This window comes from Carlito syrichta, unplaced genomic scaffold (genome assembly GCF_000164805.1).
Source record: "Carlito syrichta isolate Samal-C Ts95f unplaced genomic scaffold, Tarsius_syrichta-2.0.1 Scaffold312219, whole genome shotgun sequence".
In the NCBI taxonomy this organism is placed as follows: Eukaryota; Metazoa; Chordata; class Mammalia; order Primates; family Tarsiidae; genus Carlito; species Carlito syrichta.
Window position 1 is genome coordinate 206,842 of NW_007256315.1, and position 27,969 is coordinate 234,810.

Consider the following 27,969-nt stretch of genomic DNA (forward strand, 5'->3'; position numbering starts at 1 on the left):
TTTGGGGCGTACTGCCAGGATGCTGTTTACCTCAGTGGCCCTGGGCTGACGGCCATGTGAGGCCCATCTTTCAGGAGGCGCTGGGGCTGGGGAGGGGACCAGAGAGTAGCCCGGCCCTGGCTGAGCCCCTGGCCTGCCCTGACATGGATAATGAGGTTCTGTAGGCCAAGGGAGTCTCAGGGTGGGGTTATGGAGAGGGTCTTGGTTCAGTTGAGGGTGTGGGGTGGGCCCAGGGAGTGCTTCCTAGGGGAAAGGACACCCTTGTGCTAAGGCCTTGAAGAGGAGTCTGCCTTCCCTAGAAGAGAGGGAACAGTATCTGGGCAGAGGGAACAGCACGGACAAGTGCAGAGGCCATGGCATGTCTGAGGAGCTAGAAGGGTTTGGTGCTCCTGACCGCCAGTAGGACAGGGGTCAGGTGGTGGTGGCTGCAGAAAACTAAGAGACACGGCGGCGGAGGCCATTGATCCAAGGCCCTCACATGCCACACTGAAAACTCAGGGGTTATCATATTCCAGTTCAATGAAGATGACTGAGCTGCATCAGAGGCAGGAACATGGCCTCCACAGGATGTGGTGCAGTCCACCAAAGTTGGCTTATGGCATGAGCATGTCTCTCCAGTGCAAAGCTGTGGGCTGCCTGCAGGAATATTCCCTCTTCAGTAGGGCCTGAGCTTTGGACCTGCATGGGAGGCATCGTGCTGACAGGGCATGACTAGGCCTCGCAGCTCACAGTGGAGTGAGCTCCAGGGTAGAGGAGGACGCCCTTGGGGTCTGCAGTGGAGCAGGAACTAGGGTTGCCAAGATCGCCCTCAAGGCCTGCGCGGCCCGCTCCAGGCACTCAGTAGTCGGCAACAGAGCAGGCTTCCACACGTGGCCTCCAGTCCAGCCTCATTTCCAAGCCAGGGGTTCTCAGGCGAGATCAGCAACCATTCTGTGCCTCAGTTTCCACATCAGCAAAATGGGGATAAAGCCAGAAAGTTATTGGGAAAGTGTGATGAGGTGATCCATGCAAGGCAGTTGAAGCTGCTACAGGGTCAGGTTTGTAGGATGAGCACGCTTGTCCTCAGAGCTGGCAGAGAGGGCCTTTCCAGAAGAGGGACCAGCACATGCACAGGCAGGGCATGAGGAAAAGCCTGCTGTATGTATATATTTTTTTGAGTTGGATTCTCACTCTGTCACCCAGGTTGGAGTGCAGTGGCACACTCACAGCCATCCTAGCCTCGACCTGCTGGGCTCCGGTGATCCTCCAGCCTCAACCTTCCAAGTAGCTAGAACTACGGGCACATGCTACCATGCCCAGCTAACTTTTTTTGATTTATTGTAGAGACAAGGTCTCACCAAGTTGCCCAGGCTGGTCTCAAGCCTGTCGGTTCAGGCAATCCTCTCACCTAAGCCTCCCAAAGTACTGGGATTATAGGCTGAGTCACTGAGCCCGGCCTATCCTGCTGTATTTAAAATTTTTTTTTTTAATTTTAAATAGGGATGAGGTCTTACTATATTGCCAAGGTTGGTCTTGAACACCTGACCTCAAGCAATCCTCAGAATCCCAAAGTGCTGGGATTTCAGGCATGAGCCACTATGCCCAGCTGGCCCACTGTATTTTTTGTTTGTTTTGTTTTTCAAGCCAGAGTTTCACTCTGTTCCCCAGACTGGAGTGCAGTGGCAAGATCACAGTTTACCACAGACCCTACCTTCTGGGCTGAAGCAATCTCCCACTTCAGCCTCCCACATACCTGCGACTACAGGTGCACACCACCATTTCAAACTTCATTTTCACTGATATAAATAACACCTGGATACACTTTCATTACAAAATATCCACAAGACACAGTCAGAACTAAGGTCCCTGTTGCCCACCACCCCTGGAGGGAAGAAACCGACAGCCATGAGATGTGTGTCCCCACCAGAGTTCTCTCTGCGGGGACACAGGACCCCCTGCAGATGGGGCCACAGCAGAGTTCAGAGTCACGTGCCCTGAGTGGAGTGAGTCAAGGAGGCTGGCCCCAGCATCTGCCACCCGCCGCCAGGCCCCGCAAGGCGGTGACTCAGTAGCCCACTCTGGTTCCACACCGAATCCATCACGGGTGGCTGACTCATGCCAGCACATGCTGGGCTGAAGAAAGGGAAGACGATGCTTTTGGAGCCTGTGACTGAGGAACCTGCGTCAGCGTCTCAGATGGATTTTAAAAACATATAGCTGAAGCCAGGCCGGTGCCCCACGCTCCATCCTGCCCTGCTCCTGGGGGGCTGGGTGATTAAGCAAGGTCACCGTGTGGTCTTTGGGGGGCGCCGCTGCAGCAGCTCGAGCCATGCAAACTCTGACATCTAGGGCTGGCCGACTTCCTGATGGAGGGATCAGGAGGCAGCCGGCCGCAGGGTTGAGCCTGGCTGAATGGGGAGAGAGTGGGGGCCGCTGCTGATCCTTCATCGTGGTGCATGGATACTGGTGGCTTCCTTATCTGAGCACCTCTCAAAGCACGGGCCTTGGCAAAGGAGGTGGGTGGCCTGGGCTGTGAGCCAGGCTCCAGGCACCTATAGCCAGGATGCTGGGAGCAGCAGCCACAGGCCATGGGCTCAGGGCTAACAGCCAGGGCCCTGGGGCAAGTCACCTAGGCTCAAATCCCAGCTGTGTGACCTCAAACAGGCACTTAATTTCCTGTGCCTCAGTTTCCCCAGGACTACAGCAAGAACTAAATGAGTTTATATGTGGAAAGGGTCAATAAGTGGCAGCTGTAACACGAGGGCTGGTCTATGAAATGGCGTGACAGAGAAGGCCTGTTTCTTGGATGTCACTTGTGCCTAGATGACCATGGCTGCCAGCGGCTGAGGTCATGGAAGCATCCACTGATGTGTGATAAGGCCAGGAAAGGGCCTATGCTTGTCTAGTTCCTACTGCATGAAGTGTTTTAATACTCTGATTTGATCATGTCTCACAATCTGTGAAATCAGTATTATTATTCCCATTTTACAGATGAGGAAACCAAGGCTCTAAGAAGTTAAATTGCCCAGGGTCATTCAACCAGTGAACACCGTAGCTAGGATCCTTGACCACAGTCTGTCTGAACCCAAAAGGCAAGTTCCAGTTCACCCAGAGCCAGTGGGGACTCTGACACAGTCCCTTCTAAAGGGAGCAAACCATAGCCCTGGACATGTTTGTCAAGAGGTGGGGAGGGAGTGGTGGCTGGGCTGTCTGCTGGGTTGTCAGCCTAGGTGCTAGGACAACACGAAGAAATGTGATTCCTTCTTTTGAAAAAAATGTTCTTATATTTTCAATTTTTTTTTTGGTAGAGATGGGTCTTGCTATGTTGCCCAGGCTGGTCTTAAACTTCTGGCCTTCAGTAATCCTCCCACCTTAGCCTCCCAAAGTGCTGGGATTATGGGAGTGATGTTTTTGGTGCCATGGATAACCCTTTGCCAGTCTGATGACACCTATGTTTTAAATGCTTAAGATGTTGTTAATGCATTAAATACATAAGATTACAAAGAAAAGGTTATAATTAAATAGTAATTAAAATATTAGAAAACCACAGTTGAATACACTGCTTTATTGATGCATCAAATAACAAGACCTAGTGATAGGTCAAATAACGACTACAATTTCAAAGCAGTGATGGCAGTAAACAGTATCTGGAAATTTGTAGCAACGATTATCATGTGATATAAGTATCAGCAATTTCTATCGGTGACAAAGTCACTGGCACTGCCAATAGTACTATAGTTAGTTGCTTACATTCACCAGAGAAGAAAATGCAAACTTTGGGTCAGAGCTTAGTAAAAATAAAAGCATACAATTTTTCCCCATCCAGCAGGCTAGGCGTGGTGACTCATGCCTATAATCCCAGCACTTTGGGAGGCAGAGACAAGAGGATTGCCTGAGCCCACAGGTTCAAGACCAGCCTGGGCAACACGGTGAGACATCACCTCTACAATAAATAAAAAAATTAGCTGGGCGTGGTAGCACATGCCTGTATTTCCAGCTACTTGGAAGGTTGAGGTGGAAGGATCTCCTGAGCCCAGCAGGTAGAGGCTGCAGTGGCCATGAGCATGCCACTGGACTCCTTCCTGGGCAACAGAGTGAGACTTCAACTAAAAAAAAAAAATTTTCCCCCATCTAAGTTCACAGACCCCTTGAATTCAATCTGCTCTCCTTGGGGTAGTTGCAAACCCCGGGTTTATAACAAGGTTCTATAGCCAGGAGTGGTGGCTCATACCTGTAATCTCAGCACTTTGGGAGGCCGAGGCAGACGGATTGCTTAAGCCCAGAAGTTGGAGACCAGCATGGGCTCAAGAGCTCACCTCTATTTGAAAAGCTCCACACCCTCTCCCTAGTTATGTTGTTTAAACCAACAATCCTCAAACTTCAGTGGCAGCAGACTCCCTGGGAGTGCTTGTTTATAACACAGAGTCAGCAGGTCGAGGTGGGGCCTGAGAACCTGCATTCCCAAACTCTCCAGCTATGCTGCTGCTGCTGTCCTGTGGCCCCATGCAGAGGAGACTGACCTAGACCTGTTGTAACTTCCTGCATCATCTGGGCACCAGTGGCTCCCACATGGACACCTGCAGCCTAGACCCCTCCGCTGCCCACTGAGAACACCCCTCCCACTTCCAACTTAGCATCTCCCTGTAGACACCTTTTGGGGACCCTAAATAACCCCAGAGCAGAGGAACAGGCACCCACCTCTACCACCTCCCATCTAATCCATGAGCATCCAAGCCCCCACAGTTAGAAAACAAACTGCCTGATTGTCAAGACAAAGTCCTAAGAAGTTTTTTAAAAAATTATTCTGCGCGTACCCTCACCCAATATCCAATTCCTCATTCAGTCTTACTAGCCCTGTACCCCCAATCTGATTACATCTCCCCAACCTCATTACTGTGATCTCCACTCTTAGCCCCTCCTGCCCACTCCCATGCGGCTGTCGAAGTGACCTTCCCAAAGCTGTGCTGTCCAGCAGAACCTTCCACAGTGATGGAAATGACCTGCCCTGTCTAAGGCAGTGGCCTCCAGCCAGTGTGACTTTGAGCTCTGGAAATGTGACTAATGAGAACAAGCAACTGAATTATAAGTTTTATTTAATTAATTTGTTTATTTTTGAGTCAGAGTCTCACTCTGTCACCCAGGCTGGAGTACAGTGGCGTGCTCATGGTCATCACAGCCTTGACCTGCTGGGCTCAGGTGATCCTTCCGCTTCAGCCTTCCAAGTAGTTGGGACTATAGGCATGTGCCACTACACCTGACAAATTTTTTTGATTTATTATAGAGATGAGGCCTCGCCATGTTTCCCAGGCTGGTCTTGAACCCGTGGGGTCAGACAATCCTGTTGTCTCAGCCTCCCAAAGTGCTGGGACAGTGCTCAGCTAAGTTTTTTTTTTTGAGTTGGTGTCTCACACTTGTCGCCTAGGCTGGGGTGCAGTGGCACGTTCACGGCTACCTCAGCCTTGACCTGCTGGGCTCAGGTGATCCTTCTGCTTCAGCCTTCCAAGTTGCTGGAACTACAGACGCACACTACTACACCTGGCTAGTTTTGTGATTTATTGTAGAGACGAGGTCTCACCAAGTTGCCCAGGCTGGTCTCAAACCCCTGGGCTCAGGCAACCCTCTCGCCTCAGCCTCCCACAGTGCTGGGATTATAGATTATAGACTGAGCGACTGCACCCAGACAATTTTTTTTAAGAGACAGGTTTTTTTAAGAGACTCTGCTGCCCAGGCTGGAGTGCAGTGGTGATATCATAACTCACTGCAGCCTCTAACACTTGGGCTCAAGCAGTCCTCCTGCCTCAGCATCCCCAGTAGCTGGAAGGACAGGCATGTGCCATCAAGCCACGCTAAATTTTGTTATTTTTATAGTTTCTTGACTAAGAAGGGGGAGAGCTGGGACTTAAACCCAGGGCTGCAAATCCTAAGGTCTTCTCACCACTCACTCTTCCAGGCTGGGGAGAAGACTAGCTCCTACCCTTTACTCCAGGAGCTAGGAACTGCCACCTGGACTGCCAGGCGGCTGGACACCAGTCCTCCGTGCCGGGATCTCTGTTGGGGTCAGGCTCACCCAGTTCATTTCTGGGGTGGGGGGGATAGAGGGCATGGGGCGGGTAAGCATGGCATGGGCGGGCCTCCATACCTTGTTGATGCTGAACTGCCCCTCGAAGCGGCAGCCGGCCCCGTCGTGGAGAGGGATCTTCATGGAGTTGTCGATGTGGCCCACCTCGTGCCTGCCCATCTCATCCTGAATGTCCAGCCCGACCACTGTGAGAGCCAAGGGAGATGAGGTCACGGACGTGGGACACAGGAGGGCAGGACCAGCCTCTCCCACGGGAGCCTCGTTCACCCATCCTGGACAGGCTGGGCTGGGCTTTCCCAGAGCTCATGGTCTGGGCCCAGAGACTACAGCAGCAGGGTCACGACTCTGCTAGGCTCGAGGCTGAGGCGAGGCAGTGGAGGGTAAGAGGCCAGAGGGGAGCACCCTGGGGCCTACCACGCTGCTCGCCTGAATCCTGGTTCTGCCTTGTACTGGGCATGCAACCTTAGCTCAGGCCCTTATCCTCTGATGCCTCAGTTTCTTTCTTTGCAAAATGAGGGTGATAGAATTTGAATCTCCCTGGAGGATTATGAGGCCCTAATAGCTAGTAGGTGTGAAAAATGCTCAGAACAGGGTCTGATGCTCAGTGAGGGCGTGTACTTGATAACGTTAGTACTTATTGCATCCCACACGGTCTCTAGGTTTATGGGGTAAACGGGCTTGAGTGAGCATTCATTCATTCATTAATCATTCATTCATCCATACCCTCCTTTACCCAGTGCTGGTTCCTATGAGGCCCTGCCCTGCAGGAGCTTGGGTATTTTCCTAGGTTCCTCAGGGCACCAGATGGGAACCCTGGTCCTGCCTTGTATCTCACAGTGACTCAGATGACATTCCCGTCTGTAAAGTGGGCAGGCCTATGACAAGGGATGTCCAGGCATTTCCAGGGATGGTTCCAGGGGACAACGGGGGAGGCTCCCTGCACACTATGGAGCATGGAATCTCCCAGGCAGTAGCCCTGAGGAGGAGGCTGCCACACAAGGAAAGGGCAGCAAAGAGATTTCACAGACAGCCCACCTTGAAAGGGAGAAATGGGAAGGGAGGAAAGTGAGGGTCCATCCGTGGACGGGACTGGAGGCTGCCATTAAAGGCGAGGCTCATGGGAAATGGCGATGTTATCATATCACATTTGTTCATTTGGAGACAGGGTCCTTCTCTCCCTGTGTCACCCAGGCTAGTGTGCAGTGATGCAAACATAGCTTACTGAAACCTTGAACTCTTGGACTCAAGTAGTCCTCCTGTCTCAGTCTCCTGAGTAGCCAGGACTACAGGTGCATGCCACCATGCCTGGTTAAGGTTTTTTTTTTTTTTGGTGGAGATGGGGTCTCACTATGTTGCTTAGGCTGGTCTCAAACTCCTAGGCTCAGGCAATTCTCTCACCTCACTTGCCCTCCCAAAGTGCTGGAATTATAGGCGTGAGCCACCACACCCAGCCTATTTTTGTATTTTTAAATGGGTATCTTTTGTAAAAATAATGAAAAGGTATTCCTGTATTAGTTGTGTAATAAAGAATATTATTTTTAATAGCAGGATATGAGATTGCACACACAGCATGATCTCAGCTATGTTCAGAAACACACAGAAAAGGAAGGCTGACTGGAGAGAATGATGTCAAATGATGTCAAAATGTCACCCACACTGCTGGCAATTTCTTCTGCTTCTCTGGATTTTCCAGCAGTACAATGATGAGCATGCACTTTCTCTAATAACAAAAATGTAAAGTTATTTTAAAGAAAAGCCAGGATGCTGGGCTCTGGTAGGGGTTTCAGGTTCAGCAGGCCTGGTGGGACATGGGGGAGGGCTGATATCACCCAGCCTGAGGTCATCTGGTGCCTCCTGGAAGCAGGTCCTTTCCCTTCCCTGCCTCACTGATCCCAGTCCTCTGGCCTAAGAATGTCCTTGCTCCAAATACACAATCAACTCCTGACTGAGAAGCTGCCAGATCAGTTGTTTTTCTTTTGCCTTTTTTTTTAGTCAGGGTCTCACTCTGTCACCCAGGCTGGTGTGCAGTGGCAGGATCACAGATCACCACAGCTCCTGAGCTCAAGCGATCCTCCTGCCTCAGCCTCCCAAGTAGCTGGGACTACAGGCGTTTGCCACCATGTCCTGCTAATTTTTTAACTTTTAATTTTTTTTGTAGAGATGAGGTCTCACTATATTGCACAGGCTGGTCTCCAACTCCTGGGTGCAAACAGTCCTCCTGCCTTGGCCTCCCAAAGTGTTGGGATTACAGGCGAGAGCCATTGCACCTGACCCAGATGAATTATTTTTATAAGTGAGAGAGAATTAATAACAAATACAACTGACCTATTTCATTAGGTTCCCTGACTCAGGGCCCACTGAGGACTCAAAATTGTGACATAATTTTCACTGAGAGCAGTAACAGAACTGACCGTCTCCCTGTCTCTGTGCCCTTAGCAGGGAGGGAGAGGGTGGGTGGAGAAGGAGGGTGTGCGACAGGTTCTGAACCCCGGTCCAGGAGAGGACACCCAGTCCACTAGCTACCAAGTCCAGGGACCAGCCCATCAGATCCTCCCAACAATGCCAGGCAACAGATTTTACTAAGTCTATTCTGCAGATGAGGAAACTGAGGCTTGGAGAGGCCATCCGAGCCAAGGTCACAGTTTTAGTGAGCAAAGGAGCCAGGACCTGACTCCAAGTCAGATTTTTTAGTGGGTTTTGTTTTGTCTCGTGTTGTTTTGAGTCAGGATCTTACTCTGTCACCCAGGGTGGAGTGCAGTGTCATGAACTCCTACCTAGGCTCAGGTGACCCTTCTGACCACATCCAGTTAATCTTTTGATTTGTTGTAGAGATGAGGTCTTGCTATGTTGTCTAGGATGATCTCGAACTCCTGGGCTCAAGCGATCCTCCTGCCTCGGGCTCCCGATGTGCTGTGACTATAGGCACATGCCACCACACCCAGCCGAGCTTGTTTTATACAAGTAATCCATTCCCTTGGTTCAAACAAACAAGGCTGGGCATGGTGGTTCACGCCTGCAATCCCAGCACTTTGAGAGGCTGAAGTGGGAGAACTACTTGAGCCCAGGAGGTTGAGACTAGCCTGGGCAACGTAGTAAGACATAGCAAGACCTCATCTCTACAGTAAATCAAAAAATTAGCATGCCTGTAGTCCCATCTCTATTAAAAAGAAAAAATATAAAACAAACATATAAACAAACAGAAATGTAAACAATACGGGTGAGGTGTAAAAAGGAGACTTCCCGACGCTCTCCTGTAACAGATGCTGGCGAGGCCAGCGCTGCTCCCTCTCATGACAGTCATTGCTAAAGGCTCAGAGCTGCGCCCTCCTGATTAGAGGCCTTTGTGCCTTGATATGCTTAGGAGGTTATGTGAACCCCCCACACACACACACCACGCTGCAGCCATGAGCCAATGACACGGATAGCAACAGCCTGATCCCACTGCCACCAGGTGGGACAGACTCTATGGTGTCATCCACCCCACAGCATCCCGAGAGCAGGCTGAGTCGGGACTCAACAGAACACACTTCTTAGCTCATTCTCTGCCCTGCCCGAGCCCATGTCCCTCATGCCCTAATAGCTGCCTCCTCTCAATAAATCACTTGCACGGGAGTCTCAGGCTCTGCTGCTAAGAAGCAGTACCCAAGAGACAGCCTCGACCTCTTGGCACCAATGAGGCTCCTCTTCAGAGGTAGTTTCTAGTGTCTTTTTATGTCAGGAAAACTCCAAGTGTGTGCACACTCCACTACATTCTCCTCAAAAGAAGGAGGGTGATAACAGGCCGACGCAGTGGCTCATGCCTATAACCCCAGCACTTTGGGAGGCTGAGGAGGGAGGATCGCTTGAGCCCAGGAGTTCAAGACCAGTCTGGGCAACACAGCAAGACCTCATCTCTACAGTAAATAAAAAAATTAGCATGCCTGTAGTCCCAGCTACTCAGGAGGCTGAGGCAGAAGAATTGCCTGAGCCCAGGAGGTCAAAGGTAGCCGTGGTCGTGCCACTGCACTCCAGCCTGGGTGAGAGTGAGACCCTGATTTTAAAAAGAAAAGAAAAGAAAAAGAGGGGGGAATGCTATTTGCTTGGCTTGTCCTGTCACCTTGCTATCTCTGCACACACAGCTCTGCCCATGGGAAGGGTCCTGCTGGATGGAGAGCCGCATGGGGGATACTCACACTCGCAGTGCAGGTTGGGTAAACTGATATTCAGGCTAACGTCGATCTTGCCCCCACTGTCCTTGTCCGGGTCATCAACGTAGAGCTCATTTACACTGATGGAGAGAAAAGCATAGAAATCCTTATTCAGATGGGGGGGACCACTGATCCTGGCTGCAGGGGATAGCCAGGGATAGTCACTTGGTGACCACCACTCATATAACCCAAGCTCCCCTCTGGGCAAAGTCTGCCCCTGCCCCCAGGCACGAGGAGAGCAGGGCTCAGTCTCCACTGTGTCCTCACCTCTCAGAAGAGGAGTGAGACAGTGGTAAGAGCACATCGTTTGGAGTCAGACCGACTCAAGCTCAAATCCTAGTCTGTTACTTCCTGTGGTTTCCTGTGAACCCATCTGTTGAGTGGGGATACTACCAACCACTACTAATGGGGTAGTTTGAGCACTAAAATGAGAAACAGGGGCCTTACAAGGGTCCAGGGCCTGGTGCCAGCAGGCTCACAGTCCTGACTGCCTCCTCTCTGGAGATCCTGCCTTTCCAGCTGGGATGTGGGAAATGCCCTGGAGCTATCCTCACCAAGCCCTAGGCTGGGACCGGTTCTGAGAAGCCACTTTACAGCTGTACTAGTTTCATGTGGCTGCTGTAACAAATGACTACAGATATACAGATACGGCCAAAAATAACACACATTTACTATATTTAAATTTTTTTTTTTGAGTCAGGGTCTTACTCTGTTGCCCAGGCTAAAGTGCAGTGGCACAATCATGGCTCACTACAGCCTCGACTTCCTGGGCTCAGGAGATCCTTCTGCCTCAGCCTCCCAAGTAGAGTAGCTTAAACTGCAGGTGCACACCACCATGCCTGACTAGTTTTTGTATTTGTTTTGTAGAGACAAGATCTCACCATGTTGCCCAGGCTGGCCTTGAGCTCCTGGGCTCAAGCAATCTTCCTGCCTCAGCATCCCATAGTGTTGGGATTACAGGCGTAAGTCACCATGCCCAGCCAACAGATACTTTTGAGTGCCTACTACCTGTCAGGCTCCAGAGACTGCAATGAACCAGACAGACACATGGTATCTACCTTCAATGAGCTTACAGAGAGCCAGACCTCACCCACTTCCTGAATAAATGTGTGCCACCAGCTATGTCGGTACTTGGGCACAGAGCTGCAGGGGGCCATGAGAGGGACCACGGGATGATGGACCTTCGGGGAGGGTGGCTGTGTGTTGGGGTCTGGGGGACGAGAAGGCACCATCCCGGCAGCCTGCGCCAAGGCTAGGAGGTGGGGAGGCACAACTTGTTTTGGGGGAACTGAGGAAAGGTCATGTGGTTGGAGCTTAAGTGCGAAGTCTGGCAGATGAGCAGTCGGAGTGGGTGGGGGCCAGCACCGTGGGCTCAGACACTGTTAGTCGCTGAGCACAGCCATATGGTCAGGCTTGTGCCTTAACAGATGCCCTTAGGCTGCTGTGAGTTGGAACCACGGGAGGGAGGGAGACCAGGCAAGAGGTGATGGTACAGATGGAAGTGATGGGAAGCAGAGGCAGGAGAGTGCAGGGTGCAGCCCAGAGTAGGCGGGACTTGTCAATGGGTGGGGCGGGCCAGGGAGCCATGCCGGCAGATGACCATCATGAGCCTCTGGAGGAGGAACAGGATGGGCTGGAAGGAGTGCTATTAAGCGCCAGAGGCTGTGCTGAGCTCCAGGGGTCTTATGACGGTCTGTGTCTGACTCCCAGATCACTCCCCATGGGGAGAGGGAAACACATCCAAAGGCCAGGCCTTGGGTGACCTTGGGGATGGGACACACCCTCTCTAAGACTGTCTTCTGGTTTTAAAATGGGGATCAGGACATTTCACTGGAGCAGCTGAAGGAGTCAGCGCTTAAGGGACTGGGCGGTGATTATTTGAACACTCATTAAGCCCCTTGGGTCCAGTCCATGGGCTGTAAAAGGAGGCTTGCCCATGCTGACCAATTAGACTCTAAAAAGAGTTTGTAATGGCCACATGTCTTAGGAAAAGTAGGGCAGGCCATGCCAAGGGAATTCTGTTTGAACTAACTCCCATGTTTGTGTCACAAGCATTTGGTGTGATAAGGCTGGTGCTCAGTTAACTAGGAAAGACGGGTTCAGAAATACTGTGGGGCTTGGCTCCTTGTGGGGGCCTCAAGGATATTCCTAGAGACATCCTGCTCTCGTTAAGTTTGGGAAGGTTTACTACGTGAGTACTCAGGTCATCCCAGCTGTTCCTGTGAAATGTCCTGATCTCCTTTTTAAAACCAGGAGACCCAGACTCAGAGAGGGTGTACCCCATCCCTAAGGTACACAGCAGGAAGTGGTTAATCTCAACTGTCGCCTTATTCGGGGGCCACAGACAAGCCGCCTGCCCGCCCTCGCCTCAGTGCCCAGGGTCAAGGGAGAAGTGAGGGTACCCTGGGCCTGGAAGGTCACAGAGTGTGGGGAGTGGAGACAGGGGAACAAACGGGCAAGCAGGAAAGAAGCAGACAGGCCCAGGGGAGGCCAGGCTAGAAGACGATCACTCTCCCTCCGGCCTTCACCTGCAACGCCTTCACCTGCAACTCCGGAGAGTTGAGTCATGAAACTGCAGGGTGATTAACAAAATGGTCACCTAGGGGGCGCCTGCGGCTTCCCTTCCCGGCCCAGCAAGACTCTCCCTTGAAGCCACTGGCCTTCCCACCTCATTGAGAGATTGTGGGATGATGCCAGCCAGGAGCAAGGAGCATCCCAGGTGTGGCACCGAGGTGAGCTCAGCCGCAGGGCCCCAGGAAGCCTCTTCTGGGCATGGCCGTTTTCCCCGCAGGATGAGCAGAGGCCAGACTCCCCAGTGCTGGGGGGCCACCCAGAGCAAGGGGCCTGAGGCGCTGGGCAGGGCTGGTCTGCAGTACTCAGGCCGCTCTGGTGATGGGAGGCCAGGACCGGCTGCTCCCGGGCCCCTTCCTGGACAGGACACACGCGGTTCAATCACCTGTGCCGCCTGATGAGGTCATTACAGCCGCCCGTGCATCCAAGGCAAGTGTTCCAGGGCTGCTGGCCTCCTGCCACCCCAGCCAGTGCCAGAAGCCCGCCCACAGCCACCCCAGGGCCTGGGCCTGCCACGGCCGATGGACTTTATTGGCTGGGGCTGAACTGATTTTAAAAGGCCAACGGGCGGCCAGAAATCAGCCCACCTGGAAGAAAAAGAAATGCTTTTTGTGGATTCACTGCGGTTTGAGGACTCTTGGCCCGACTCCTCCTGTCACTAGTGTGAGTGATGAGAAACCCCACGGGGACGTGAAACAGGTGTGGGATCAGCTCCCAGCCCGGCAACCGAGAAGTTGCGAGGCCTGGGACATGTCGTTTGACCTCTCTGGGGTTCAGTTTCCTCATCTGTGAACTGGAAAAGCTTTTGATGCAGTTTGAAAATAAAATTGGTGACCTGGCACAGTGACTCATGCCTGTAATTCCAGCACTTTGGGAGGCTGAGGCAGCAGGTTTCTTGAGCCCAGGAGTTCAAGACCAACCTGGGCAACATAGTGAGACCCCCGTCTCTACAAAATATAAAAAAATTATGCAGACATGCAGGCACACACCTGCAGTCCTAGCTACTCAGGAGGCTGAGGCAGGTGGACCATTTGAGCCCAGGAGGTCGAGGCTGCGGTAAGCTGTGATAGCACTCCAGCCTGGGCCACAGAGCAAGACTCTGACACACACACAAAATAAACAAAGTTAATAATCTATGGCAGTAGAAATCAGAATAGTGATGGGGGGGCTAGTGACTGGCAGGGGCTCAAGGGAACCTTCGCGGTGGTGGAACGTGTTCTGTCTCTATCGGGTGATGGTTACCCAGGTAAAAACGCAGGTAAAGATTCATCAAGAAAATTCATCTCTACCTTGTGATCTGTGCACTTTGCTTATGTAAGTTATATATACCTCACTAAAAAGGGAAGAAAAGAAGGAAGCTAAGGAGAGAGAGAGGGAAAGAGAGAGAAAGAGAAGGTAAGGACAAGAATTCTGGCTACTTCCTGGGCTGCTGGAGGGCTGGAGGCTCAGGTTGCGGGCGGTCCCAGATGGGGGTGGTGTTACTCAACTCCCTTCTTAGAGAAAATACAGCAGATGGGAGACGCTCAGGCTGCCAGCGTTCAAGTCCTGGCTCTGCCACCTCTAGGTTGATTGACCTTGGGCAAGGGGTATTGCCTCCATGCCAGTATCTCTGTCATGGGGCTGCTGAGAAGATTAAATGAGAACAAGAGGAACACTGAGTGCAGTCTTAATAAACAGTAAGTGTTCAATACATGTTCGTTTTTTTAAAAAAAATTTAAGAAACAAGGTCTCTCTGTCATCCAGGCTGAAGGACTGTGATGCAATCATGGCTCACCACAGCCTCATCCTCCTGGGCTCAGGTGATCCTTCCTCTTCAGTCTCCTGAGTAGCTGGGACTGCAGGCACACACCACCACATCCAGCTAGTTGGTCTCACTATGTTGCCCAGGTTGGTCTTGAACTCCTGGGCTCAAGCAATCCTCCTGACTTGGCCTCCCAAAGTACTGGGATTACAGGTGTGAGTCACCATGTTCAGCGAATTCCTATCACTTTATCATTATCATTAACATCAACATTCAATGAGTCGATTCTAAGAGGGATGCTGGTAGCACCCATACCAGTATCAAGGTGAAGATGAAATGTGCTCGTGCATGTACAGTGCTCAATGCATCCCCGCCTGGTATGTCCTCTTATAAGCAGAGAGAGGTCCGAGTTCTGGGCACCCAGGGACCGTGCCGGGGGCTCACACGTGGCATCTTTCTTCATTTGCTACTCAAGCTAGCCAGTGTCTAGCAGGGGTTACTGCTTCTCTTTACGTGGATGAAACCTAGCTCAGAGGAGGACAAGGATCTTGGCCAAGATCATATGTTCATCCAGGAAGGAGCAGAGGCAGGATCTGAACCCAGACCCTACGCTGTCTCCATGGCACTACGGTCTAGCTGGTATAAGCGTGGTTAGAACTAGGGGACAAATGGCCCCATGTGGATTCGTGATGCAAGGTCATTGTTCTTTCTGATAATCTCCAGACGTGCCCACCCGCAGCGGGCCATGTGCCTATGGGCCTCCTGGTCACATCCCCAGGACAAGGGCCCCTCGAGCCTCAGCACAGGGTGATCCTGAGCAGGGAAGGGAGTGCTCCAGGGAGCCAGGAAGGCGGTGGTGGGGGGAGTGGTAGAGTGGGGGCACATTCCAGGTGGGGGACGCCTGACGGCGTCATGGAGTAGGGCCACATGAATGGGGGGGTGCGTGGGGGCGTGGGGGGCATTTGCAAGCAGTGGCCTTGTAGGGAGGTGAGAGAGGGCTGGGGTGGCTCCAGTGGGGGCAGTGTAGGTGGAATGCAGCTGAGGGCCTTGAAATTCTAGGCCGAGACGCGAGTCCGATGACATCCATGGAAAACAATTTTATTTGCTTTTAAAAGAGCACTTGAATAGTTCAGATTCCTGTCCAAAGTTGCTGACCTCCACGCTTCAAAATCTGACCAAATGGAAACTTCCGCCGCAGGGAGGCTTGGGCAGGGGTGTGCAGAGGAGAGGACGTGGGTTACACATGCAAGTACTCCAGGACCTTGAGCTTCAAATCCCAGCTCTTACAGGTAAAAGTAAGTGCATCTGTCACCGCCGAGGCGGGTATCCAAAATGCATCCCTTCATAGCCGCTGCCCCATCCTGCTCACCCCTGCTCCAAGGCCTGGGTTCCTGCACTTCAGTTCCTCTGCCTTGAACCACCACCTGGCTCCTTACCAGGACCTTGGCCTCCGGGTCACCCCACCCCAAGCCCATCTTCACAAGAGGTGACCTCCCCGGGGACATTGACCTGTCACCCATGCCCCGGAGCCCTCAGGTCTTACACTGCTAAGATCGACACCCCCCTCTTGGCTCAAGCGACATGCGGGCCTCTCCCCCAGCCTGGCCCGCCCCCGGCTCAAGGTAGGTAACCTGGGATCGGAGGGCATTGGACTTGGGTGAGCTCCTGGCTGCACCGTTCCAGGCCTGCCATGGGAGCCTATGAACACAACTCAGCGGATTCCCACACTCCACTTCCTGGGACTCCACCTGCCGGATTGGCCGCCGCCTTACCTTGGAAGGCACATCCCCATCTTCCAGTCAACCATGTGAACCAAAAACCAGTGACTTCCATGCACCTGGGCCCCAAAAATGCCCAGGCAGAGGGTGGTGGATGGGGTGGGGGTGCTGGGTGATGAACGGAGTGACGGTGTCGGGTGTTGGGGGGGTGGTGCTGGGTGGTAAAGGGGGTGGGGGTGCCAGGCGGTGGAGGGGGTGAGGGTGTCAGGTCTGGGCTTTGGGGTCACACAGACCTGGGTTTGACCTCAGCTCCACCATTTCCTAAGCTTCTGGGGTTTTAGCTTTCTGGTGCCTTAGTTTCCCCAGCTGTAACATGGAGCTAACAGTGGTAGCCATCTCAAGGGGTTCAGTGATGATCAAATGAGATGACTGCTGCAAGGGCCGACCTGGGCGGCTGGCCTGTGGTCACATGATTCATCACCCCTGGAAAGCACTGTGAGTCCTACTACGCTACAAATTATGCACCACATTTATTAGCATATGTCCTCATGAGGTTAATAATTACGAAGAGCAGTCAGAGCCTGGACAGTGAGAGCCGGAACATTCTTTGGCCAGGCTCTCTGAGGAGGGGGCTGCTTCCCTGGAAACATAGTCTCAGAACACCCCGCGGGGCTGTGTTCCCAGGGGTAATTACTGGCCTGTCCAAAGCCCAGGTTGGCGCCCAACCACCCAAACAAACACGCCTCTCTCCCCGCCAGGCCCAGCCAGAATGAGCGTCTCATGTCGCTGATAACCGCAGGCTGGGGTTGGAGCCATGTGCATCCATCCAGCGGTGACCTCATTTCCTTGGGTGAGGATCTCATGGTGGGGGAGGGGTACTGACCCATGGTGGTCACCAATCTGCCTGAGGGGGCCAGTCGCCCAGGGAAGGAGAGGAACTGTGGGCTCCAGTTCTTCCCACAGCTGCAGGGCTTCCCAGGGTAACCAGAAGACCCCAAAGGTGCAAAGCTATTTCCTCCTGCTTGTTCATGCCAGCCTCAGGGCTCATCCCTGGGAGGTAGTGGGGGGTGGAGAAGGGAGTATGGGAAGAGGGGGTGGGGAAGGGACGCTGGGTCCCTGCACCTTCATGGGGAAGCTTGGCCCAGTGCAGGACAGGGCTGTGTTCATCCAAGCCTCCCTCCTTTTCTCCAACCAGGGCCACACCCCAGGCAATAGCTCCATACCTGCCCAAGCATTGTGTGTTTTTTTGGGGAGCTGGGGGGCTTACTATGTTGCCTAGGCCAATCTTAAACTTCTGGGCTCAAGCAATCCTCCCACCTCAGCCTCCCAAAGCATTGGGACCACAGCAGTGAGCCATGGCGCCCACCCCCAAGTGTTTTTATTCCTCCCCCACCCCTCATCTTTCTACCTCTCCAGGACTTAGTGGGATCAGGGTGTCCACAATGCCCCCAGGAGCAAGGCAGCAGAAGCACCAGAAAAGAGGCCAGCCCTGCCCTTGGGAACCAGCATGAGCTGCCCAGGCTGGCAGGGCCCTGTCCCGCACTCAGCTCTCCCACAGTGGCCCTACCTGCTTAAGCCTCAAGCTATGATGTCAAAACTCACTTGTCTGTGGCCTGTTGCCTCAGCGGCACCCTTTCCGTGGACACCACCCTCACACTGTTAGCAGGAGGTGAGAGGGAGGGAGAGGGAACAAGAAAATGAACATTTGCTGAACATAGACACCAAGTGTGGGTGACCTTAAAACCATTTTAGGCTGGGTGAGGTGGCTCATGCCTGAAACACCAGCGTTTTGGGAGGCCAAGGTGAGAGGATGGCTTGAGGACAAGAGTTCGAGACCAGTCTGGGCAACAGAGTGAGAACCCTGTCTCTATAAAAAACAAAATTTTAAAAAGCCCTTTTGGAGTAAGATGGGGAAGACATAGGAAATGGATACACGCTTGCAGAGTCATGGACCAGTTGCTATGAAGGTATATCAGGCACTCCATTAAGTATCTTTCAGCTAAATAATCTCGCTGGGCCCTCATCCAGTGTCACATATCGGCAGCCTCTGGCTTTCTGCCTCCTGCTCTGCTTTGGTTTTTGTCTCCAAAGCACCCACTACTCAGCAATTATGGCCTAATTTGTTTCCTGAATGACTGTGTCCACTGCTGGCATTTCCAGCATCTCCGAGCACAGAGTCACATGGCAGCGGGTGAGCAGACCTGATCCCAGGCTCCAGAAGCTCAGGATCAGGGAGTGAGCCCCATTGCCACCTGGCTGTGCAGCAGGCCTGGCCCATCTCGCGTCTGCCCACTCTACCTTCCGCCCTCCCTGCCTGTCCACTTTGCTCCAGCCCACTGGCCTTCTTCCCTCTCCTCACACATGACAGGGAATCCCTGTCTCAGGGATTTTGCACCTGCTGATGCCCCTGCCTGCAGTCCATAAAGCCACCTGCCTGGTGCCTGGTCTCTGCTGTTGTCGCATGCGTACCCTCTCATTTTGCTGGCCACATGATGGGTCTGCCAAGCAGGGCCCCTCCTAGAGAGTGGGGTGCGACCCTCAGAGGCCAGCAGGTGTTCAGCATACAGTAGGTGCTTAATAATGCCAGGGAGTCTCCATCTCTGGCTGCTCCCCCCTCTTCCACAGCCAATTCGTGATGGGGCGGTCCCTGTGCTGCCCAGTGGCCCACTTGTACAGAGAGAAAGATGTTTGACTCAGACAAGGTCACCTCCCAGAAGGGGCTTAGGAGAAATAAAATAAAACCCCCTCTTGGAACCCTGCACAGCCAGGGAGCCATGTGTTGGGATGCAGACGAAGTCTCTCCCAGAGCTAGAGGGAGCTCTGACTCTGCACTACCCTCCTTCATTTGGTCAGCAATACTGAGAGCCAGAGAAGTCTGGCAACTTGCCCAGGGTCACACAACAAAGTAGTAATCAGGCAGAGATCTTGCCCTGGGTGCCCCAATGCCTGGTCCAGTGCTCTTCCCACCCTTTCATGAGGCTCCCTGGGCTTTGGGCCATCCAGGTTAAAAACAGGATCAGGGCCAGGCACGGTGGCTCACTCCTACAATCTCAGAACTTTGGGAGGTTGAGGCAAGAGGATTACTTGAGCCCAGGAGCTCGAGACAAGCCCGGGCAACAAAGCAAGACCTCACCTCTACAAAAAAAAATAATTAGCCAGGCATGGTGGTGTGTCCCTGCGGTCCCAGCTACTGGAGAGGCTGAAGCAGAAGGACTGCCTGAGCCCAGGAGGCTGAAACTGTGGTGAGCAGTGATTGTGCCACTGTACTCCAGCCTGGGCAACAGAGTTAGACCCTGACTCAAAACATACACACACACACACACACACACACAAAACAAAATAAAAAACAGGGTCAGAGCAATGGGGAAGGTGACTCTCCCACACCAGTGAGGGCAGGAAGCTACGGCCAGAAACGGGGCCAGCCCAGTGCTCCTGTCTCCTGAGGCCGGTTAGCATACTGGGGAGACACGTGCACTCGGGAGACCAGCAGGCCTTGGAGCTGCCTCCCGCCTATGTGACTGTAGGCGGGTACCTTGCCTCGGTTTCCCCTTCTACAGAAAGGGCTGTTTGGGGATGAAAGAGGGCAATGCATGTACACAACAGGCCACCTGGGGCTAAGCAGCTGTGTGCTTTGTTTTCTCATCTCAAGGCTGAGAGTCGGCAAAGGAAACCAAAGAAAATTCCTGCGTTGAACAGGGGAGTGGGTGGCCAGGGCCCAGCGCCAGATGACCTTCGGGGTTGTAAACAGAGAAGTGAAGAGACTTTGAAGCCTCAAGCCCATGCCAGAGGCAGGAAGCCCTGGGGTCTAATCCATCCCTGGGGGGCTCCCGATGAGGTCGGGACTGAATAAGCCCCACGGCATCCGTTACACACACCCTGGAGCGTTGACTAGGTTATCCGAACAACAGATAATTCTAGGAATCAGGATGGATGAAGTCTGCGTCAGCCGCTGCCAGGAAGCCCACAGCGATTCCTCACCAAGTGTGGGCTGGAGAGAGGAGGCTTTAGTGGAGGGGGCCGGGCTCTGAGGTCAGCAGCCTGGCCCTCCTCGGGTAGGAAGCAGCGCCTGTTCCTCTGAACCCCTCAGCGCTCACATCAAGTGACCCTGGGGTGATTCAGAGGGAAAAAAGCCCACTGGCCAAACAAAGGATGGCAGAGATGAGCGAATCATTTCTGTTCATCTGCAGACCCAGCAGGCCCCACAGAACGGAACCAAAAAGTTCGCTGCAGCTTTAACAAAGCGACATTCACCTTTTCTCTGACTATAAAACCCTTTTAAGAAACAGGAAGGGAAACGATGCCAAGGACTTGGAAACAGAAGTTGGAAAGTTTAAAGGTTTCTCTCCTTTCAACCATTAAAAAAATTTTGGTTTTTTTTGGTAGAGATGGGGTCTTGCTATGCTTCCCAGGCTGGTCTCAAACTACTGGTCTCAATCAACACTCCCCCCCTTCAGCCTTCCAAATTGCTGGGATTACAGGTGTGAGCCACCACACCCAGCCCCTCTCTCCTTTTAAGACCCCTCCCTCTTGTCTGGATTGCCCCATCAGGGAAGCGGGACTTACATTTCTGTCGTTATGAATCCAGTGAGCTCCGAGAGGAAGAGGAAGAGGATGAAGAGGCAACAGCAGATAGAGACTGGAAAAAACAACACAGGGGTGCAAAGAGTTAAGGGTGGTGGGCACCAATGACAGGAGGCCAGCTTGAGGGAAGAGGAGGGGGACCCCAGCACACAGGTGGGGGTGGGGTGCCCACCCACTCTCCAAAGCGCCTTCTGACTAGTGGCCTCATGGGAGCTGCCGCACACAGAAAGGCAGCCTGCTTTTGGTGCTGATCTGACCCACGGGTCTGGATCAGGCTCCCTCCCTGGGTGACCCTCCTGGGGCCAGACCGGCTCTTGAAGGCAGAGGCTGGCCGAAAACAGAGGCTATAACTCAGTGGTCTACAACGTGTCCCATCTGGTCTGAGAGACACATATTGTGACATTTGGAGCCCACGTGGAACCACCGGCAGACTTCAACTCAAAGGCCAGATTCCACGCTTCTCTAGAACACCCAGTCCTCATTTCCTCAGCCGGTCTGAGCCCACCAATTCGTCACAGGCCCACTGCTCCCTCCTGCCTCCGTTCCAAGACTAAGGCAGAGTGTCTGTTGCTGTGTATCCCCTTCCTCAGTGGTGCCATCGACACTGTACCTGTGTCCTCAGATAGGAAACAAAAGCTGTGCTTCAAGAGAAGAAATAGTTCTTAGTGGAAGTGAGGAATAGCCCAGTGTGTTTAAAATGCAGCGAGAGGGCGGGGCTCGGTGGCTCAGCCTGTAATTTCAGCACTTTGGGAGGTCAAGGCAAGTGGATTGCCTGAGCCCTTGGGTTCAAGACAAGCCTGGGCAACTTGGCAAGACCTCGTCTCTACAATAAATCAAAAAACTAGCCAGGCGTGGTGGTGTATGCCTGTAGTTCTGGCTACTTGGAAGGCTGAGGCGGAAGGATCGCTGGAGACCAGCAGGCCGACGCTGGGGTGGCCATGAGCATGCCACTGCACTCCAGCCTGGGTGATGGAGTGAGACTCCAACTCAAAAAAATAAAATAAAATAAAATGCAGAGAGAGTAGAACAGAGCTCCAGAGCCGGCCCTGTCAGTTGTCTTTATCTCACCTGCCTGGCCCCGGAGACACCAGAGTGTGTGGCCCCTGTCACTCCCTAGGACAGGACTTACAGGCACTCCAGGGTCTGGCTCTGACAGCTCCCCAGCTCCATCTCCTGACACTGCACCCCATGTCTCGCCACTCAGCCACACCAAACCACATTGCTGTTCCCCAAATATGCATTTTATATCCATCATCCCCCTCCTCCTTAGTGGTCATTCTCTCTGGTGAACTCCTACTCATCCTCCCAAACTCAACTCAAATGCCCCTTCTGATGAGAAGCGTCCCCTAGTCTCAGAGGTGGAGCTGGTCACTCTTTCCTCTGTGTTCCCAGCCTCGATTTGAACATGCGCCACATTGTATGGTTATCTGTGGCTGCTTCTCCCACTGGACTGATGTTCTGAAAGACAAAAACTCTGTAGCCCTAGTACCTGGCCCAGGGCTGGGGACACAGAAGGCACAAAGGTACCATGTAAGGCAGGGAGTTTGCCCCAAAGTACAACATGAAGGGTCCATACACCCCATCTGCGCTTATCACGGAGGAGCTTAGTGAGAAGGGCTTGCACTCTAGGGTCACACTGGGTGGGGTGCCACCGTCTACCTGCTGTGTGTCCCTAGGTGAATTACTTAACTTCTCTGTGCCTCAGTTTCCTCATCTATCAAATGACAGCAATTGTAGGACCTGTCTTACAGGGCTGCTCTGAGATTTAAATAACACAAGGACTGATCCTGAAATGGTGCCTGGCAGGTAATAATAGCTTGAGCATTCATTCATTATTAGGATTTTCATCAGGGAGATGTTGGGGAGTTTGGTGATTTGGGGAAGGTGATTTGACAAACTGGTTAACCCTTAGTTTCCTGCAAAGAAAAAAACAACTCTTAGTCCCACTTGCTGATTCTGCTGCATTCTGTGCAGCCTGAACCTGGATGGGCAGAGCCATCACTGTGGATGCTAAAGCCAGTTATTTATGTTATTTATATTAGTTTCTTTTTCTTTCTTTCTTTCTCTTTCTTTCTTTTTCTTTCTTTCTTTCTTTCTTTCTTTCCTTCCTTCCTTCCCTCCTTCCTTCCTTTCCTTCCTTCCTTTCCTTCCTTCCTTCCTTCCTTTCCTTCCTTCCTTCCTTTCTTTCTATTTATCTACCATCTAGCCATCACTGTAGATGCTAAAGCCAGTTATTTATGTTATTTATATTAGTCTCTGTTTGTCTTTTCTTTCTTTTCTTTCTATCTATCTACCATCTATCCAACCATCCATGATCCATCTCTCTCTATCCATTCATCCGCCCACCCACCCATCTACCTACCTAGCTACCAAAAACAGACCTATCCATCCAACTATCTAAAATAACTATCAGCCAGGTTTGGTGGCTCACGCCCATAATTCCAGCATTTTGGGAAGCTGAGGCGGGAGGATTGCTTGAGCCTAGGAGTCTGACAGGAGCCTAGGTAACTTATCGAGACCTTGTCTCAATCAAAAAATAAAAAATAAAAAAATAGCTGGGTGTGGTGGTACATGCCTGTAGTCCTAGCTACTCGGGAGGCTGACGCGGATCACCTGAGCCCAGGAGGTCAAGGTTGTGGTGAGCTGTGATTGTGCCACTGTACTCCAGCCTGGGAGACAGAGACCTCTACTCAAAAAATAAAACAAAATAGAATATCTGTCAACAGATATTCATCCATCCATCTACTTACCTATCCCTCCAACTATCTAAAACAGCTATCCATCTATATATCTCTATCTGTTTATCTATCAATCTATATCTCTTTTATCTATATCAGTCTCTCTCTCTCTCTCTGTCTTGTCTCTCTCTCTTTCTCTCTCTCTGTCTCTGTCTCTCTCTCTCTCTCTCATCTTCAAAGCAAACAGTCCAAGATGTATTCTGAGGGAAGAGAGGGAGTGCTTGTCAGGCACCTACTATGTGCCTATCATGAGGGCACTAACAGACATCCTGTCATCTCACGCTGCCACCAGCCTTGACTGGGGCATGTGCCCCGGTCAAGGGCGGAGAAACGGAGTCTCAGAGAGGAGGATGCTGGCCCAGGGCTCACTGTATGAGGCAGGGAGGCAGGCCTGGAGCCCATGTGCTCTGAAATCAATGCCTGGGAAAGGAACTTTGAAAATTCAGGCTTGGAGTGAGGGGTGGGATGTCCCCGACTGCCACCAAGCATCTCCAGCCACACCAGGACATGGGGCATACTAGCATGACTCCCAAATTCTCCCAGACTTCACAGAAGGAGCATGGGGGCAGCGTGTAAGGGTGTTACTTTTACAAAAGGGTAATAACTTGTATTCTAAGAAAAATATCTAGCCATATAAAAAGGCATCCTGTGCATCCCTCTCCTGGCCCACCCTGCAACAGGCTTGTGTGTATATGTAAAAATCCCTTTTGCTTCTAAAGGAGCAGCAGCATGATGGCCACACCCTCTTCAACTGTGCTTGGCTCTCAGCACTTGGCGTCTCAACAGGCCCCACATCCATTTGCAGAGTGGCCGTGGTTTTGTTTTGTCTTGTTTTACAGCAGAGAAATTAGTTTCCAAGGTCTCCTGCAGCGGCTGGCCAAGCCCATGGGAGAGGAGCAGCCATCGATCCCAGTGTCCCGTCCCCTGTCCTTCCCTGTCTCACCTGCAAGCTGGTTATGATGCCTCTCAACGAAGAATCCCCCATGCCCCACTGGGTGCTGGGATGAGGAACAGGCACAAAGGATGAGACTGGAGCTGACTTGGAGGGACTGGGCTCTAGCCGCCTTCGCTCCCCTCTGCACCTGCAGACGTGCCCCAGGGCTCTAACTCCAGACCGGAGCTAGAGGGCAGGCTGGGAAGCCTCCTTCTGAAACCTCAAGGCATGGACCGAAGCCTGGTCAGCCCGGCAGGTGGATACCATCAGCACTGTCTGCTCAACCAAGACCTGTGAGGTCATAAGATCCCGAGGACGCACGCTCTACTGTGGGTGTTCCCCTTACCCCAGCCCCAGACAGGGAGGACAGAGGCCAGCTGTCACTACCACAGTGGCCTTGGGCTAGCATAGTGCCTGGCCATGTGCCAGAGAAGATACAAAATAAGTGTTTGTTGAATGAACGGGTGAATGGGTGGAAAATACGAAGGCTGGTAAGAAGTAGTGCAACCAGAAAGGCTTTCGGATCCTGAAGGCTCGATGAAGGTTTTTCAAGCCATGTTTGGGCAGGATTCTAAGACTCTGCCTCCAGACTTCTTCTGTAACTGACTCAGACACTGGACAGTAGGAATGTGACCCAAGAGAATGCTGGCTGGTAGAAAGCCTGCTGGAACCAGCCAAGGGGACCCTGGACCCGAGATCCACGGCCCAAGAGGTCAAGGGATTCGTCCAAGGTCACCCAGCCACGCAAGTGAAGGAGGCAGAATTCAAGCCTGATCTGGGAGTCTCCAGTGCCTGATCTCACCTTCCGTTATTAATAGCACCAATCACAACATAATGAAATGGCATGTGTCCGAGTCGGCCCGGGCCACCCGGCCAAGTGAGCCTCAAGGACAAAAATCCAAGTCCATTCACCAGTGTGTCTCAGCGTTTGGCATGGGGCCTGGCCCCAGGACCCGGTTAATAAATATTTGTTCACTAAATGGCAGCTAAGGGCTGGTTTCCTACACTTCACGCCCTTTCTCTTGTGAAAGGAAATTCGATGTCTCGTGTGCTGTGGCTGGGCGGCCTAGCAGACCATGTCCCTGAGGGGCTGTCTGGCAGGACGTTCCACATTTCAAAACACACATACCCTTTGGCCCAGTCATTCCTCTCCTAGGAAAGTCACCTTACAGAAATAACCATATGTCAGCCAGGCATGGTGGCTCATGCCTGTAATCTTAGCACTTTGGGAGGCCAAGGCGAGAGGACTGCCTGAGCCCAGGAGTTCAAGATCAGCCTGGAAAACATAACGAGACTTTGTCTCTACAAAAATATAAAAAGCCAGGCTCGGTGGCTCAGCCTGTAATCCCGCAACTTTGGGAGGCTGAGATGAGTGGAATGTCTGCGCCGGCAGGTTTGAGACCCACCTAGGCAACTTGGCAAGACCTCATCTCTACAATAAATCAAAAAATAAGCCGGGTGTGGTAGCGCACGCCTGTAGTTCCAGCCAGTTGGAAGGATCGCCGGAGCCCAGCAGGTCGAGGCTACGGTGGCCGAGAGCGGCCACTGCACTCCAGTCTGGGTGACAGAGTGAGACTCCAACTCAAAAAAAACACAGAACATTAGCCAGGTATGGTGGCATGTGCCTGTAGTCCCAGCTACTCGGGAGGCTGAGATGGGAGGACTGCCTAAGCCTAGAAAGTCAAGGCTGCGGTGAGTCATGATCATACCACTGCACTCCAACCTGGGCCACAGAGTGAGATCCTGACTCAAAAAAAGAAATAACTGTATGAGGATACAAAAAGATATGGACAAGGATGTCTGTAGGGGCAACTAACTGGAGGGGGAATGTCCACCACCAGAGGCTGGTCACATTCATCGCAGGCCAGCCAGGTGACAGACTCTGGCACAGCTATCAATATCTATCTATCTATCTATCTATCTATCTATCTATCTATCTATCTATCTATCTATCTATCTACCTACCTGCCTACCTACCATCTCTGTCTCTCTCTGTCTCTTTCTCTCTCATTTTCAAAATGGTCCAAGATGCACTCCGAAAGAAGAAAGGGAGTGTTTGCAGGGAACCTCCTAAGTGCCGCATTATGAGGGCACTAACAGACATCCTGTCATCTCACGTTGCCACCAGCCTTGACGGAGCATGTGCCCAGGTTAAGGGGGGAGAAACGGAGGCTCAGAAAGAGGAGGAGGCTGGTCCAGGTCTCTGTGTATGGTGGGGGAGGCAGGCCTGGAGCCGGTGTGTTCTGGAACCAATGCCTGGGAAAGGAACTCCAAGAACTCAGACTCTGACTGATAGACGGAGGGCAGCTGGCAGGATGGGGAGTAGGTAAACCTGCAGAAGAAGGACAGGGCAGAGCAGTGCCACAGCACACTCCCTTTGGTGTTTAGAACAATGACATAGGTATATCAAAGTCTAAATAATTTCCAGAAAATTCAAGGACACACGTCCAACCGTTAAGCACACCAGACAAGGGAGATACTAAGTGGGGAGCTGTTAGTGGGCAGAGGAGGAAGCAGGAAGCCTCACCTGGATTTCCTGGGCTAGGTTCACGAATGAACACGCCCCCTCCCTCTCCTGGCCCCTCAGGATCTCCTCCTTGGGGCCAAGGCGCAAAGCCACACACCTTCTGGCATCCCAGACCCTCCAGGTAGCAGCTCTGGGGGAACAGTGATAAGAGGCGAATCCTCCACACACTGAGGACTGAGCACGTGCCCTGTGTGGGGCACGTCTCTGGATGCACTTAAGCCCCTGAGCAGGAACCTGAGGCTCAGAGAGGTGAAGTGACTTGCCTGAAGACACACAGCTGCTAACGGGAGAATGGGCCTGGCTCTGCCTAACCTGAGAGGCTGTGTGACACACATTTTGCCACTTGGCCGGCTGTTCCCTTCCATAGGGCTGGAGAAACCCAGAAGGAGGGTAGGCGGGGAGGGGCCAGGCTGAGGGTGTGTGGAGAACCCCAAGATCGTCCCCTGACTGATAAGAGCCTGACCTGGGAGGAGTAGACTCCAATATGACTGGTCCCAGAGCTCTGCTTGGGCAGCAGGGCTGGAACAATCAGTGGAAGCTGTGAAACTTCAGACAAGTTACTTCACCTCTCTGAGCTCATTATGTCATGTGGAAAATGAGGCTAAAGCATTTCTTGTTTGCTAGGTGGCTTTGGTTTGTTTTTTTGTTTTATTTTTGAGTCAGGGTCTCACTCTATCACCCAGGCTGGGGTGCAGTGGCATGATCACAGCTCACCACAGCCTCAACCTCCTGGACTCAGGCAATTCTCCTATCTCAGCCTCTTGAACTGTTAGGACTACAGACACACACCACCAAACCCAGCTCATTTGTTGATTTTTTTTCTTGTAGAGACAAGGTCTTGCTATGTTGTGCAGGCTGGTCTCAAACTCCTGGGCTCAAGTGATCCTCTCACCTTGGCCTCCCAAAGTGCTGGG

General features: G+C 52.4%; 1 protein-coding gene across 1 annotated transcript in view; it reads right to left on the minus strand.

Moving 5' to 3' along the window:
• The window catches only part of ERGIC1 (endoplasmic reticulum-golgi intermediate compartment 1), a 65,855-nt gene that overhangs the window by 25,789 nt on the left and 12,097 nt on the right, over positions 1–27,969 (minus strand). The window contains exons 3-5 of the mRNA XM_008069814.2: positions 20,839–20,911; positions 10,231–10,325; positions 6,119–6,243 (exon numbers count right to left, since the gene is read on the minus strand). Of these exons, the coding sequence (XP_008068005.1) occupies positions 6,119–6,243; positions 10,231–10,325; positions 20,839–20,911 (293 nt within the window). The remainder of the gene's footprint in view (positions 1–6,118; positions 6,244–10,230; positions 10,326–20,838; positions 20,912–27,969) is intronic.